The 16,402-nt window shown below is 45.1% G+C and overlaps 1 protein-coding gene across 3 annotated transcripts in view; it reads left to right on the top strand.

Annotated features, from left to right (window-relative positions):
- Window positions 1–16,402, top strand: part of Sulf1 (Extracellular sulfatase Sulf1) — a 60,788-nt gene that overhangs the window by 40,896 nt on the left and 3,490 nt on the right. For all 3 annotated transcript variants that reach the window (XM_034327676.2, XM_034327674.2, XM_034327675.2), the window contains exons 4-12: window positions 4,355–4,676; window positions 12,319–12,469; window positions 12,630–12,805; window positions 13,800–13,910; window positions 13,991–14,283; window positions 15,232–15,576; window positions 15,665–15,839; window positions 15,922–16,162; window positions 16,221–16,400. In XM_034327676.2, the coding sequence (XP_034183567.2) occupies window positions 4,355–4,676; window positions 12,319–12,469; window positions 12,630–12,805; window positions 13,800–13,910; window positions 13,991–14,283; window positions 15,232–15,576; window positions 15,665–15,839; window positions 15,922–16,162; window positions 16,221–16,400 (1,994 nt within the window). The remainder of the gene's footprint in view (window positions 1–4,354; window positions 4,677–12,318; window positions 12,470–12,629; window positions 12,806–13,799; window positions 13,911–13,990; window positions 14,284–15,231; window positions 15,577–15,664; window positions 15,840–15,921; window positions 16,163–16,220; window positions 16,401–16,402) is intronic.

A 16,402-nucleotide genomic window follows, 5' to 3' on the forward strand; every position in this document is an offset into this window, starting at 1 on the left:
TTTCCCATCGAAGCGTAAGAAATTGCAGCTCAAAATGATTGTAAAATAACTATTTAATTCGATCTCGCGTGTAACCGGGTTTTCGAAAAAAGCGCGGACCCCCGTGGCAAAAACATTTCTGTGTACATAGGGTGGTTAGGTGGCGGTGTACCGTGGTACGTTCGTGCAGGTGAGATTATCTAAATTTAAATCGCGCCATGGCGCAGACCCGTGGAAGTGCATTGTTCGTGGCTGTTGCTGGTCGAGAGGACGCGCCGCAAGTTTTTCGAGTGCACGTGGAACACGAAGGAAAGAGGAGCGATGTTCAGGAAGGGAAACGAAGGGAGAAGGTCGAAGACGAGGTGGACTTAACGTTGGGGCACCCACACGTTCACTGGATCGCAGAGAAGGGTCGCACACACGTTGTTCACAAAAGGGCCCCCACGATATGCAGGTGCAGCTCTGCGGATCGGTGCATTCAGTGGGCTTTTGCGACCCTCTCCGCACCGTCGCGTCGTCAAAAGGCGCGTTGGCTGCGATTCGGTAAAAACGAATGACACCTTAACCAGCCGTCCCGCAGACCCTTTCAACAAGGGATGTGATTTTCGTGCCGCTTTTTGCTCGTCTTACCGACACGTGAGAAATGAACCATAATTTTCATGAGAAACTATCCTCGGCTGTTTGCTCTTCGATTTTTTACATTCTTAACAGATACGAGCATTTAACGAGGGGAATGATCCGTAGAATTCTTGAAAGGGTTCGATTGAATGATTTGTTTGCGATTGAAAAGCACCGTAGATTAAAGTGCAATTACGTTCTGCTGGTTGCGTGCATCGAGTTTTTTGGTCGGTATTCTACATGCATGCATGCATTAATCGTAGAAAATCATTCTGGACGATGTATGGTAGCAACGTTTTATGTTGATGTACCGTCATTATGCAGTTATCATGATTATGCAGATAATAAGGACCGATTTGTCTTATTACCAGCGTGAACATCCGTTCTAACGCGATGATTTTTTTCTTCTTCCTACTTGTTTCCCCTCGATCGTCCGTTTCTTTACGAGCTGCGAAGATGATAGTCGCATGGCGGCAGAAATTAGTACGTACCACGATGCGGGAATCGTTGCTGGTTTATCCTTGGATAGCGATATTTTTCCATCATCGTTAATCTACCATCGTCACGAAATTTTTCACGTAATAACGATCACGGTGATTCGCGGGTAACGTTAAACTTCCTCTATTTGTTCCGGGACTCTTTTCACGAGCTCGTGCCACTCGTTAAAATCGGGCTGCATGCGATGCAGCCTTTAAATCGTCCACGTTGAAAATCGCAGGGAACGGGATGACGGGGGCATCGGTCGACACGCGAGCGGATCGGGCAGCCTCCATGGAAAACGGGGTTAATACCCGGCTGGCACGAAACCATCGAGCCGAAATAATTTGGAACTCCTACTATTACCGATTTGGTACATCGCGATGTGCCGAATACACCGGCGTGCACTTAGCCTTGCTAATTTCACCGAGGATACCGTTCGCTAATCCGACCAACTCGGACACCGTTTGGCCAGATTTCGTGACAGGAATCCGAAACGGCCGGCCACGCCAAAACCTTGAGGCTCCTTTTTAAACGAACTCGAAGCCGTTTCGATGGGACCTCAACACAGAAGCTTTCATCCAGATTTACCAACTGCGTTGGCCTGTCGCTAATCGGATTTAACTCGAGCTCGGTAGAGCGTGAGATTTTGTACAGTGAACCCTGAGCTTTGCTCTAAATGGGATTCGCTATTAAAGCTAACATACGTGTACCTCGCGTTTCAACTTTCCAGCAATATGCCCTGATTAAGTTGGCTATCTCTATGGCTCGAATAATTAAAGGATTAAATAACAAGTTAAAGGATCGTTGAAACACGCGTGTCAATTCGATTCTCAGTCATCCATAGCGGACGCGAACGATAGCCGCGTTACCTGTTGCTTCTGAAGCTCAGCCAGGACCCCGCAGGGAGACGATCCACAGTGGACGCAGAAAAAGCGTGCTAGACGCGAGTGAAAACGCAAAAATAACGACCAGCTCGGTCTCGATGCCGGCCGATCGTAAAAAACCGAGACACACGGTCGCTCGATCGGTCCGTCCCGACAAAGCGGGACAAAAGGACGAGGTCCGTGATATCCTGGCGCCAGTCGCGGGCCGAGCCTCGGTCCGCAGAAATAAAACGAGCGTGTATCCCGGTGAGGGGAATCGGAATGGTTGCGACGGTCGATGCAGCGGATATACACGAGACATTGCAGTCGGAATATGGGCCAGACCGGCCGATTCGCGAAAGGGATGGATCGAGCCAGCGGACCGCGACGAATCCAGGACGACGTCGAAGGTTGTTCCTTGACGTATGCTCGTTTTCAGCTGGATAACAGCGTTGATATATCGAGCGAGCGACGAAACAGGGAACGGGTATCAGGATGAGAAATGGTTCTAGCGCACGTCGCGGTTATAATTGAAAACCTGGCTCGTTTGTACGCTACAATTTCCTTAAAATGAACGTCGAATCTATAAAGCAGCTTGATTTTACGAGACCGATACGAGGATGATGATTAAACGAAAGGATGTTACGGCCAATTACACTCGTTACGAGCTGGTCGATCATTATTGCAGGACACTGTACACCGTACAACGCGATAAGAATCTAATTGATATTTGCGGCTGCCCCAGTGCATCCAGGTATTTTTAGGCTGGCGCTAAGTCAGCGTCGTGTAAAGTGCACTTGAGGTGAACGTGATCGTAGCAACGACCCCGAGGAAATGAGAGACACGAGATATTAATCGAAGCTGATACATTTTTCATTCGCTACCCCTTAAGAAATTTACATAATATTATTATTATTTATTATACAGGCGCATGCCCATTCAAACACATAAAAATAGTACCTCCGCAATTAACACATTTGATATGAATATGTGATTATATGGTTATATTCGGAAAATGCACAATGTTAAAATTAACGTTGAAATAATCTAAAGATTTTGGTCTTAGTGCCGGTGGTAGAGTTATTGAAAATGTCAATCGATAGTTTAAATGAATATTAATGTCTTGGATTATACCTTTTTTCCTGTACTATTTATTCTGCCTAATTTATTGTACCATATTTCTGAATGCTGCTAGTACCATGTTGTATCTTATATACACGAAGGTTCTCAAAATAATTTCTGTCAAATTTTGTATCAAAGGGTTAATCCCGTTTAGTAATGAATAAATAAATAAATTAATGTTACTTGGAATTTTCTTCATTATTTTTCTTTCTAATTAGGTATTCGATTATATTAAATTTATAGCGCTAATCACAGATATGATAAGGAAATATCGTCAAAGAGGACGCGATTTTTCGCTGGAAACGATCGCAACCCTCCCAGAAAGATTTACCGTTCTTTATATTTACCGGACAAGGCGGTCTTTTATTGAGATGTCATCGGTTAACGCAAAACGAGAGTAATGCGATCGGTCCAGCTAGGTGGTCCTGGACCGGCAAAAAGTTGTCCGAACCGAAACAGCCACCCTTTCCCCGCGACTGTTATAAATAAGCCCCGCTTATAGGCTCTCGATACAGCAGTGACTACCGTACGAGGTACAGGTAGGTATGTAAACGCAACAGGAACGACTAAGGTGGTGGTACTTTTTGAATTAATTATTTGATGCTACCCGTATGAATAATTCAACGTTAGCGGAGATGAATCTAGACCGAGCTGCTTGTATACGAGCAGGGGGGTTCGGCAAGCGGAAAATGGGATTGCCTTTTGATTTATCGCGATCCACTGCTAGGAAAAGCACTAGTTGCCCTCGGGATGTTTCTCGCCTGGAATTTCCAGCCGTGGGAAGCTGGAAATTTCGTTATCCCCACGTTTCGTTGGGACGAAATTGCAGCGAAGTATATTTCTGAATATTTCCATCGGTCTGTTGGTTCTTTACAAAACCGACCGTGTCTCTTGGTTACCAGCCTTCGGTTTGGTTAAAATAAAAGCAAAACCAGCGGGCTTGTAATCGATCTGTTACATGAGTCAGTTCCTGCGACGAGTCGAGCGTGTCCACGTCACATTAATTATTAACCACGATAGTTAGGGTAGAGATCTTTCTTTCATTAGAGCCTAGTGTAACGAATAGGCCACACCTCGTGGCCATTATTCACTCGATGCCAACGCTTTGATTCGCGTTTTTATCTTTTTTTTTTGCCAGTCTCCCTTTAACCCCGGATCAATTGATTCTTTAAGAAACGCGCGTTGCTAAAGTATCGCGGGCATTGTTTCTTCGAACGCGTAATCGTTTTGGCATGCGGCTGCGCGATTCCCGGGATATTTAATTGACGTTATATCGTAAATATACGTTTCAGGTTACTTCGGCAAGTATCTGAACAAGTACAACGGCTCGTACATACCGCCCGGATGGCGGGAATGGGGAGGTCTCATAATGAATTCACGGTACTACAACTACAGCGTGAACATGAACGGGAAGAAGATAAAGCACGGCTTCGAGTACAGCAAGGACTATTACCCGGACCTGATAGCGAACGACAGCGTGGCTTTCCTTCGTCAGAGCAAACACAATTTCGCCAGGAAACCGGTGATGCTCGTCGCGAGTTTCCCGGCGCCCCACGGACCGGAAGACTCGGCCCCGCAGTTCTCGCATCTCTTCTTCAACGTCACCACTCATCAGTAAGTATGAAAGTTTCTACTTCTGTTTGCCTTCGTTACCGAAAACCGGATCTGGGTCACTTCGTTAGCCCGGATCGGAATATTTGCTCCGTTCCTCGTTTCAATCAATCTAACGCTCTCTAATTCTTTCGTTAACCCTTTAGTTTGATGAAAATACGCGTAAAATATTAAATGAATTTCGACATTTATTCGTTACTTCCCCTCAGAATGTGATAATTGAAAAAAAAATACTATCAGAGAAGTATTCTAACGCTTGCATCTCAAAGTGTTAATTAATGAAATTCACGCATTTCTTTTTTAAACTCTACCTCAACAGTGTATACATTGTTGATTTGAACTTTTTCATTTGTTACGCCAGATGCTATTTAATTATTTTTGGAAGAATCTCGACGTGGAGAGTTTCCGGTCCAAGAGCTAACGAGGGCGAATCGCGCGTCGAATCAAAGTTCAGTATTCGCAAATCGTGGAATTTCATCTCGAATGCAGCTTCTTCGTTCCAATTTGATCGTTTCGCGAAATGGGTCTGCAGCTAGGAAGAGCACGTAAGAGCGTGCAATTCGAAGCAACTGGCTGCATTATTATTTACGCACGCACTGCTCTCGCCTTTCTTATATACCCTCCTCGACTCGCAATTTACCCTCCTTTTCTCCCTATCGTCGCGTTCACCTTCGAAGACGTACGGCAGAACGATAATTCCTTTAACGCGTTAAATTATGCAACGTGCAAAAGCTGTCGGAGGTGAACTACAGCTTTTCGGAATTCCAAACGACCCTCACTCTTGCCGTATTATAGAACTTTAGCTGTTAATACGGCTGTTTGAAATTTTCATACGGAAACTGATAAGCCTAGTCATTGAATATTAGATCCTTTTAAGCGGGACACTTGAGGTATCTCGGTTATAAAACAAGCACAAGTACAAGGGGTTAGAAATACGCAATCAACGATCGATTGTATTCAACTCGTCGATCGATTCGATCACGGTAGTCACACTTTTCCAACGACGTGACCGTGTCGTTCGCGACCACGTAGAGGTAAGAAACAACGGCACCATAGTAACAAACGCCAACGCAACAAACCATAAACGTGCTTCCTGACAATAAGCCTTGTTTCTAAGAACGAGCGAGTGTACTAGCGACAGACAGTCATTTGACGTCCGGTGTTGAAGGTTCCTCGTCCTCCCGATGAACGTCCCAAGAAAATGCATTTACTGTAATCGTAGTCTAACACCCAATGCCGGATTGGAATTTCAATTTTTCCCGAGAGTTTAATGACACGATGGGCCAATTTGTAAAATACAAGCTCTAATTTGAATTAATTAGTCCTCAAATACCTTCCCACATTCCCGATGGTCAGTTCACCCCTTCTAACACCTGACGATCCACTAGTCCGTTCTCCATAAATTTCGTTGTCCGCCTTCTACTAATTTTCGCCAGAAAACAGGAAAGAAGACGAATATCGAAACGACGAGATTTGTAAAATACAAGCTCTAATTCGAATTAATTAGTCCTCAAATCCCTTCCCCCATTCCCGATGGTCAGTTCACCCCTTTTAACACCTGACGATCCACTAGTCCGTTCTCCATAAATTTCGTTGTCCGCCTTCTACTAATTTTCGCCAGAAAACAGGAAAGAAGACGAACATCGAAACGACGGGATTCGCGAACGGTTGTTTCGCCAACGAACAATTTAACGTCTCGTAAACGGAAAAGAGCTAGCACGGTCTGAAGGCGAAAACGAGAGACAGAGGCACTCTAGACTAGACAACTGGATAGATAACTGCAGCCACACGGGGTGTCATCGTCGCGTGATGGAGTGCCCTAGACGGGGCGAACAGTGTGCGCTGATGAAAAGCGCTAAAAAAAAAAAACGTGTGCACCCCTCTCTTGCCAGTCTCGTCTCGCCCCTCTGGACAACGCCCGTCATTGTACCGCCACGATGCAGCTATTATATTCACCTGTCTCTGTTTTCACGGAAAAAAAAAACACATCGCGTCTCCTGTTCTCACCTCCAACTTCGACTCGTAGTCCCTTTGTCCCTTCCTCTTGTCTACGTTTCGTTGGCTGGACGCGTACCTGGTGACTACTACGATTCAGGGACCAAGCAGGAGAGGGAGGAACTCGCGACGTTTCGCGAAGGGCTCTTTTGTGAACCGGAGACTACAGATTGCCTCATTGTACGCCGTATTTTTGTCAGATCGATTCTAAAGGGGGATCTTTCCTCCATTCGATGCGACGACGCGATACGATGTCAGTAAATATCGTAAGCGGATACTGTTTCTATTCAACGGCAATCTTTCTTTTTATATTTTCAGTCTTCGATTCGAATGTACAAATGTATCTGGATTTATTCATACAAGGAATATAAAATCTTTATCCAAAATGGAAAAGAAATCTCTATTTTAGGCAGGAACGTATTATTATTCGAATGCGGTAGGTTCTGTTGGCGACAGGATAATTCATTACCGAATTTTCAAGCGCAGCGAATCGGTCGAAAGTGGCCGACATTTCTGTAGAACGCGTTCGATTTATCGTTCGTCATCCTATTGTACTTGGCGGAGCAATTAAAACCTCGAAAAGAACAAGCGTACAAGAGTGCATCCGCGTGGTGTATCCCATTTATTTTATTTGCGGGTTACAAATTAAAGCCCGTAAATTCATGTCACCGTGGTTCTACTCGTATTCTACGGAGGATGAAAAATGAAGCGAGGGTTGTAAATCGTATTTGCACGAATATGCGGTGTAATACGTAACGTCGTAAATTATAATTACACGTGATGCATAACCGGCATCAGAGTAGTTTAGCGCGGTCGCTGGTACGCGCGTCTCTAGCTAGCCGTTTAATTCCATAAACCGGCATTTTAATTCTACGCTCGTCCATCAAAAGCCGATCGAACAGGAAAATTAATCCGTACGCGATTACGAGCTTTCACCACGCTTTTACATGAACTAGTATCTGCACTCTTAACCTTTTTAGTATGGCGTTTATCGCGCGATAATTTCCCTCATTATTTATTTTCAAATTGCTTTACCATTAATTTCTGAAGATTTCTTCAAACCCAAGTGTAAAAGGGTAAAAAAAAAAAAGGAAAAGAAAAGAAAAATAAAACTTGTTAAGTGGTGTAATTACCGTCGCTTTTTATTACAAGGTGAACGCGTCTAATCTCACCGTTTCTCGATTCGCTGTAAATTAGCGTGCGTGATTTAACGATGTTCGATTAAGTGTGTAACACGGCACGGCGCGTTGATCGTGTAACGTATGCCTCGCGTAATTCTGCATGTCAGGTTGAACGACATCGTACGAGAATCGTGGCTCGTTTTACCGGCCGATTGGCCGCAATTCACTTTTACGAGCACCGCAACGTTCTTATCTGTTTTATATAACATCTGATAAGCGATCGCCTTGCGCGATACCAGGACACCCTGTTTATCGATCGAAATCGAGAGGTTCGCGAGTTTTTCCCGGAGGAAAAACGTGATTTACCCCGGCGAGGAAACGGGCGTTTTCTCTCGTTAAACGAACGGAAATCCTCTTACCCGCCTTTCTACCCGATTCGATTAAGTGGATTAAGAGAGTCGGGAAATTAAAACGATAATGTCAGCGTTAAAACAGTCGAATTATCCTTGCTGTTCTTAATTGAAGAAATTATTTGCCGACAACACTTGTTCCTGACGTTATCACGTTAATTGACACGGTGAGAATGAACGCGTGTAGCAAGACGCGTTATTAAGCGTACGACCGCATAATTTTCAATACTTAATCTCTCAAAGCTGTCGAGCAAACTTTCTCCTAAATTCTTATTTCTCATTTGAAATACTTACGCGTTACGTATTGTTGATTCAATCCCGACAAGCATTCGAAACGTTTGCCTATGACTAACATCGCGAGAACAATATGCCATTCGGTTAAGAAAAGAAATGTCAATGACTCGAAAGAGAAAGCTGCTTTAAATATCAACTCGTTCGAAGGAAATCAATCTTTCTTTAAGAATTTTCATGTCAAGCAGGTCGAGATAAACGAAACACCCTACGTGACGTGTGCACTTCTCGAGCACTTCTCCAACCTAATGACGCCGATCTAAATCCATCGCTAACCATAGCAAAGCTCCTTAGAGCACAAAAAAACATTCTAACTTCAAAATGTGTACTATTCTAAAGAAGCTTATGGTTAGATCGAATCGTAGCGAGTACCAGTAAAATATCATGCAGTAAGAGTCAGACAAGTGGAAACACTCAGGTTTGACATATAAGTGAAGGATAAATTAATGAAAATATGGCAATAATATTCTGCTCGTGGATGTGGAGGCGTGGATCAACTGGTGGTTTGTTTTCGATTCCACGTGGTCCACGAGCATCACCGATTAAACAGAATCAATCAACTGTAATCTGGGCGAGACGGTCGCGTTAATGGGTTCGAGATGCGGTGTCCGGCTAAGCGTTTCGGGCTACTCGGACACGATACGCTCGCGTTATCGCGCGGAACGAGCGTGTTTGTATTTTGACAGCGCCCTTTCACCGTGACTAATCCGAGGGCAACCGAGCGAGGGAGTTGAGTTTATCAGAGATTTAACTTGTACATATTCGGCGTGTACGGCGACCTAAACCGTGCCTCGTGTATTGTCCCGTGGCGTTCTCCCGCAACCGCTCCATTTTCCTTCCCAACGAAACTCACTGGCCCGTTAATATCGCCGGCGATCAGATAATCAGAATTTATCGCCGGAGTAATTAGCCGAAGAAATTTATGCGGCAATTAGCCTCGCGGCTGACGCGGGGGACCTTGTACCGAAAGAGAAAGCAAGAAAAAGGCAATGCTATAAAATGGCTTATTTTAAAACCGGACGAGAAAAGGAACAATTTCTTGCGTTATAATTTCGAAGTTCGTCAAGAGGTAGCTTTTTCGAGTAACCTGGGAACGTCATTCTCGTTAGAAGGATAAAAAGAAGAGCCGTATCAAGGAAGCTTGTCTTCGATGGAGGCTATTACCTAGGAGCACTTATTTTTCTTCTGTACTACGTGGTCTCTTTTCGTGATCCTGGAGCACTCGGGTATGCTTGACAGCCACTTCGAATCTATCGAATATCGATTACCAACGTTACCCGGTATCCTTGCGTCACGGAGAGTGGAAACGTTTCTAAAGAATATTCAATTCCGCGCGATTAACACTTGAATGCCGGAGCTAAGCCTTTGCTAATGCAACATAACTCACGAGTCATGTTATTAATATTAATACTGATCATTAAGTGTGAAGGGGATTCGAGTTGTCTCTACGTCGCCGAGATAACCAATGAACCTAATAACCCAATTGTTTATCCTCTCGTTCTATCAATTAACACTCGATTCGCGCAACCGACGAACGAATTCATCTATAATAAACGCGTAAGAAATTAGCCGAATAGCAGGTTAATTGGTAAAAATTCGAAGAGCAAACTCGGTTACAGCGAACGGGTCGAATTCTGTTCACCGTAGAAGGCGTTAACTCTTCTATAATTAACCAGAAACGGTCGATTAGCGGTGTAGCGCAGTAGAGACAGCTCGGTTCCCGAATGGTATGCGCGCGAGGGATGCACGCGGAGACAAACGAGCGGATTCAGAGATGTGGCGGGCGTCGGGAGCCGGGCGGCGCGGGGGCACGTGTCTGGGTGCAAATATAATCGTGGAGTGTCTCGCGGGAAAGTTAAGTGGCCGTGGCGAGCCGGTGTACGCAGAATAGGCCGCAATTAAGGAGTCCAGACGAAATACGCGAGCGGAGTGAGCGCCGAGTATTCTTCGTTCGGGGCTGCCGTCAGATTGCGCGCTTTATTTTAAATTTGCATAAAGCGTCGGGCTGCTTTACGCGTCCCCCTCCCATTTTCCTTCGTTCCTTCGGCAGCTGAGCAAACGAAAAGGCTAACCGACGAAATTAACGCGAACCGTGTTCCTCTTTAAGATCCAACCAGTTTTCGTTCGGTGGTTCGCGTTTTTCCACGCTGGCTGCTTTCCACCCTCATTTTCTCTTCTCCTTCCACAGAATCGTTGGTTTGTTTTTCCAACAAACGATCTCCTTCGATAACCGAGACCGGCGCGGATGCAGGTGGCGTTTTCATGCGACCGCACGATTTCTCACGAAAATCGAGCTAAGCTGATGAAACGTGGAAGAGAAACGGGTATTTTTCGAGATTACGTCGCGTACGAGGATCGGTGCACGCGAACCGCTCGTTTTCATGCAGCGCCGACATGCATCTGCCCGTTGAGGTCTCAATTTCGTTTCTTGGAATCAATTCGAAGCTAGGAGCCACGAACAGCTACCGAACAGATCTTTCCTGATGCTTTCGTAATATCTTGTCTTGCGAATAAATGAGAGGGTACGCTAACGCTAGTAGAAGTACGCGCAGTACAGTGGGTGATCAAATTATTAGATTCATGGTATGAAAAATGGGTTTTTTGTGTTTGGGTAGAAATAGAGCCACAATTTTAAGGTTTTCTCCGCTATTAATATACAAAAAAATATTTATAAAAATATACAAATACATTTAAAAAATTATATTTGTAACCCCGTCTTTTGCTGCAATTACTGCCTCAATTCTTTTCAGTGTACTTTCGATGCATTTTAAGCAATTCATTTTGATTGCTTTATTTCTGGCCTATACTTTTATCAGGTGTTCAATCAATTGACATTCATTATTAATAGTAAATGTTCCCATAAATATTCAATGGGGTTGAGGTCCAGAGAATTTCGAGTAAGAAATTATAGAATTTTATAAAAAACTAACAAAAACTCTGTTTAACTCGGTTTTCATTTAAGAATTAATCATTTTTATGTAAAATCATCAATTTATGCGAGTGGCTCTAATAACTTGATCACCCACTGTATAGTAAACACGGCATACCATAGACATTGTACCTCGGTTTAAATTGCAGTAATGCACCGAGGGCCACCTTCGTGCTGGGACGATTACCCTCGTCGAATGCGTTCATCTTTCTTTGCATAGTCTCTCTCGAGTGTAAACGAGCAAAAGCATAAACGACCCAAGGTTAATTTTCCAATTGAAAGAAAACAGTTCGAGTCGATATCGCGATTCAATAGCCCATATTTGGTTTTTCCTTCGGAATCTCGGTCCTCTACGAAACCAATGAAGCGTTAAACCTGTTCCTGCATCCCGTACGAAGGTCTCCCAATAAAACAAAGATCTTCCATGTTCGAGGCGAGCGTTTCTGAAGGACGCGGAGGAAGGTGAAGGGCCAATTACCCATAATTTCGTATCTCGCGTAATTGGTGGAGAGGTTGGGTGGAAAGAGGAAGAGAAAGCAAGAGAGGATACGGTGTCTCGAGGGTCCAGCGTGTTTCACCTTCTCGTTGCATCGAACTACCGTGTCTCGTTGGATACTCGAGATTAATTCAATTTCGCCTACCCGGCTCGGATTCCGTACGGGTACTGTGCGTGTCCGTCTAAATCCCAGCTACCCGAGCTACTTAATCGGCTAACTAATAGTCCTCGAGGACTGGGGTCGATAGTTTACCCCTAAAAGGGAGGAAACTATTCGTCTGTTCTAAACAATTCTGCAGTTTACTTTATACGAGATCGTTTAGCGAATATTTGACGAATTTCTAACACGATCAGAATTCATTCCTTGAATAAAAATTATTAAATATATTTCCTATTATTTTAGCACCCCAGCCTACGACTACGCGCCGAATCCAGATAAACAATGGATCCTGCAGGTGACCCAAAAGATGCAACCGATCCACAAACAGTTCACGGATCTTCTGATGACCAAAAGACTTCAGACGTTGCAGAGCGTCGACGATGCAGTGGACAGGGTACGTGTGATTCATGCGTTTAATGGCGTTTCCGCGGACACTTATTAATTTAGCCATTTACCACGGAGCTGCCAAAAAAAAAACGCGAGAGAAATTGGGAACATCCGAGCGTCGTTTCGTCGAAACGACTCGTTTTTACGTCCCTATGGCTTGTTAACAGATCTACCAAGAATTGAAAGACCTGGGAGAGCTGGACAACACGTACATAATATACACGTCTGACCACGGTTACCATCTGGGACAATTCGGTCTGATCAAAGGAAAGAGTTTCCCCTTCGAATTCGACGTGAGGGTACCGTTCCTCATCCGAGGGCCTGGCATCGAACCTGGCACCATGTGAGCGAATATTTATTATTTTGCATTCCTGGTATTGCAAATCGCGAACGGATTTCTCGGATTCGTCATGTCCAGAAGAAGCTCCCGCGGTTCGTATATCGGGGAACGGAGACAAATAAACGTACGATCACACGAGTCGGTTAAGCGCGAAGAGGAGGCGTGAAGATGTAAATCATGTCGGACAGAGTAGACTGGTAGCTACATTTAGTTAAATTGATTCACCAAGTGGAGGAAGATTTACAACGCGACCGCGTGTCAGCTCGTTTAGACTTTTCGAAGCTTACACTCTCGATTTAGCTTTCCATCATGCTTGAATTCAATCAACATTGTTACCATAAATTTCCCTTAGGCGAGTACAAAGGGCGTGACAAACGCGTGTTTCGTTAACATGTTATCCGATGACCGACATTACGAATTTAATTAGAACATTTTAAATATCGGTATCGTAATAACCGATGAGTATAAAGAGGAGGCTGTAATTTTCGTCGATAAAAGGAGTTTCGAGAGAGATAAATTAGCCAGGAGGAACGTGGCTAATCGAGAGAAAAAACTTGATGAAAAAGATTCACCGGTTCGTGTTGCCAAACTACCGTGCGAACGCGAATCCCCGACCATTCGCGTGTAAATTGAAGCATAAGGATGCCTGTTATAAACAGCGCTCTGCTAGATTAATGCTCTCCGCTCGCCCGTTTCCGCGTGCGGCCTCCTGGATTTAATAAACGGCGCCACGTTTCTGTCGCAAGCCGGGAACACGGGAAAAAACGCGACACCGCATTGCAGGAAAAAGCGTTTCCGTTTTCCTCGCTCCGACGAGTATTTCTCTTAGATAACGAAGGGTCGCTGCGGTTGTTTAACGCGATTGTTGACACGCCGTCGTTTGACCGAACATAGAAAATTAGAACGTTGCAGCGATTCTGCTGACGCAATATTCACCACCGTTCGAGGGATGAGCTAAGATATTGGATTACAATAAAGCATCTATATGACGTTGCAGAGTAGACGACATAGTTTTGAACATCGACTTGGCGCCGACCTTCCTGGATATCGCCGGCGTCGAGACGCCACCGCAGATGGACGGTCGTTCTTTCAAGAAACTTTTCCAAAAGTGAGTACATTGCCAATTTTTTCCCCTACGCGCACACGCGTCGCGCGTCGAACAGAAGAAACGAGCGATCATCTTTCCAGTAAACACGGCAGAAGATCGAAGTTCAAGTGGCCGGACACGTTCCTGATCGAATCATCGGGACGTCGCGAGACGCCGGAATCGATCGCGGAATCGAAAGCGAGAGAAGCGAGGAAACAGAATCAAACGGTCACGAGGCAACATTCGAACGGGACACCGGAAGAGGAAGAGGAAAACGTGACCGATATGGAGAGCGAACACGAGCCGGAGCATCGGTTCTTCGAGAACGACACCGGCAGCGATCAAGACATCTCCGAGGACGAGGATTTCGAGGATTCGATCATCGACGAATCGAGTAAGAGTTTCTTCCTCCCTTTCACGCGAAGAATGATCGTTAATTTTCGCCTTTTATTACCGCCTTTCTGCAGCTGAGATACAATTTCCTAGCACGTAACGCTTCGCGATGATGCTGCGTTGACCTTTTCGTTGGCAATAAAATCGCAGCTCGGCGAGAGTGCCGTAATCTCGCATTATCGTCCGATCCTTCAACGAATAAATTGCTTTAAGTACGAATTTACGGTAGTCGATTGAGGGGATTCAGTGGAGGCAGCTGTTTCGTCCACCCCGTGGAAATTCGAATAATAACGGGAGGACGTTTCGTTCGAGGGTATCTTGAAAACAGAAATTATACTCTGACGAATAAAATTGACACGCTACGGCGAGCACCCTCCGATATACTTTTCCGCGAAAAGAATTCTCCGGATGCAAAGTTTTAATTAGTCCCAAGTACCATTGTATCGCAAGATAGCAGAGAAATTTCGCCATCAGTAGGAATCGGCCGCAATCGAAACTGGTGGTTAACTTAAACTATTTCTTATTCGGTCGGTCTGGATTATACTCTCGAAAAGGGGTCCGAATAATCCCCGGTTCGATCATAAATCTCGTCAAGCTTTCACTCGAAGATTTATGCATCTCTAATCCCATTTTATTGCCACGTGTTAGCCTACTGTCGCTTTCGTTCTCGCGATTTTGAATTATAGTTATGAAGTCGATGATTCACGGACTTAGGGAACGAATACAAAGGAATAAACGACCGCAAAAATGACCATCAGATAATTAGAGGAATTCATAAGAAATAGAGTCTGTGGTACCGGAAATTGGTCTGTTTCACGATTTCTCTTATTATTGGACCTAGAGATGGTGATATTTCTCAGTCTGTTCCAGTCTACACCTGCCTATTCCCACGATTTCTCTTATTATTGACTCTAGAAGTCCCGATCGCACCTAATGAATTCTCTTTCAGACGTTGATCCGCATCTGGACAACAGAGTGCATCCGGTGCACTCGACCTATTCCGCGAAGCACGAGCGATTGGCGATCGAGTGTTCGCGGCCAGAGGCCCAGGCGAACTGTGTGCCGGGTCAGAAATGGCGTTGCGAGAGGGACGGGCATCGATGGCGAAGGCACAAGTGCAAGTACGCCGCGCCTCCGTTAAGAATCTCGAAGAAATGCGCCTGCTTCACCCCGAACGGAGTCGTGTACACCAGGCTGGAATCGAACGACTACGAGGGACATCGATACGGCTTCGGCAGGGACAGGAGGCCCGCAGATGTGTACACAGATATGGCTAGATACTTCGCTAGACGTGGTACGCCGCACCGTAATCACTGATCTCGCTTAATGGGAACGCGACGATGAGATTTGTAATTCATCGCCACGATCACGATTTTTCTCAGGCAAGCGAGACGCGCCGGAAGATGTTGGTCGCGATACCGGCCACCAGGATGATGACTATAATGACGGTGACCGTGACCGGCGAGCCATCGACGAGGAAGACGATCAGCAGTTCTTCCAGGAACTGAACAAACTTGCGGACGACGTGAGGAGAGAGTACACGAGTCTATATTCCAGGTATCAGTGATTAGAAAGTGATGGTTAATACTGTTCGAAGCTAAAGTCACACGAGGTTCCACGATGATGGATGTGCTTTCAGGAATAGGTTTAATAATCGAGCATCGCGCGACGACACGCTCGAGTTCGATAATTTGAACGAGTCCGAATATTCGATCGACGACTTTGATCCTAGCTTGGATAAGGTGGTGAAAGGTCGGCTGAACGTGGAGGACGTGGTGAAGAGGCACAGGAGGATACGAAGGAGTGCCATAAAGAAAGACACCGTTGATCATGTTACGAAAATTATGGAGAGCATAGAGGAAGAACTGGATGACCTGAAGGTATTAACTCCAAATATACTGAGAAATATTTCTATTCAGTTTCTATTGCTATGTTTAGGCTACCCAAATTCGCCACTCGGAGACGCGGAAGACACTGCCAGCAAAATGTTCGGTGCTACCTCAGGGTGGAGTGAACTGTTCGGAGACAGTTTATCAGGATCCGAACGAATGGCGCATCTCGAGACGAGAAATCGAGCAACAGATAAGAGAAATGAGGATGCAACTGGAAACATTGAAAGT

This window comes from Osmia lignaria, chromosome 2 (assembly GCF_051020975.1).
Source record: "Osmia lignaria lignaria isolate PbOS001 chromosome 2, iyOsmLign1, whole genome shotgun sequence".
Classification (NCBI taxonomy): Eukaryota; Metazoa; Arthropoda; class Insecta; order Hymenoptera; family Megachilidae; genus Osmia; species Osmia lignaria.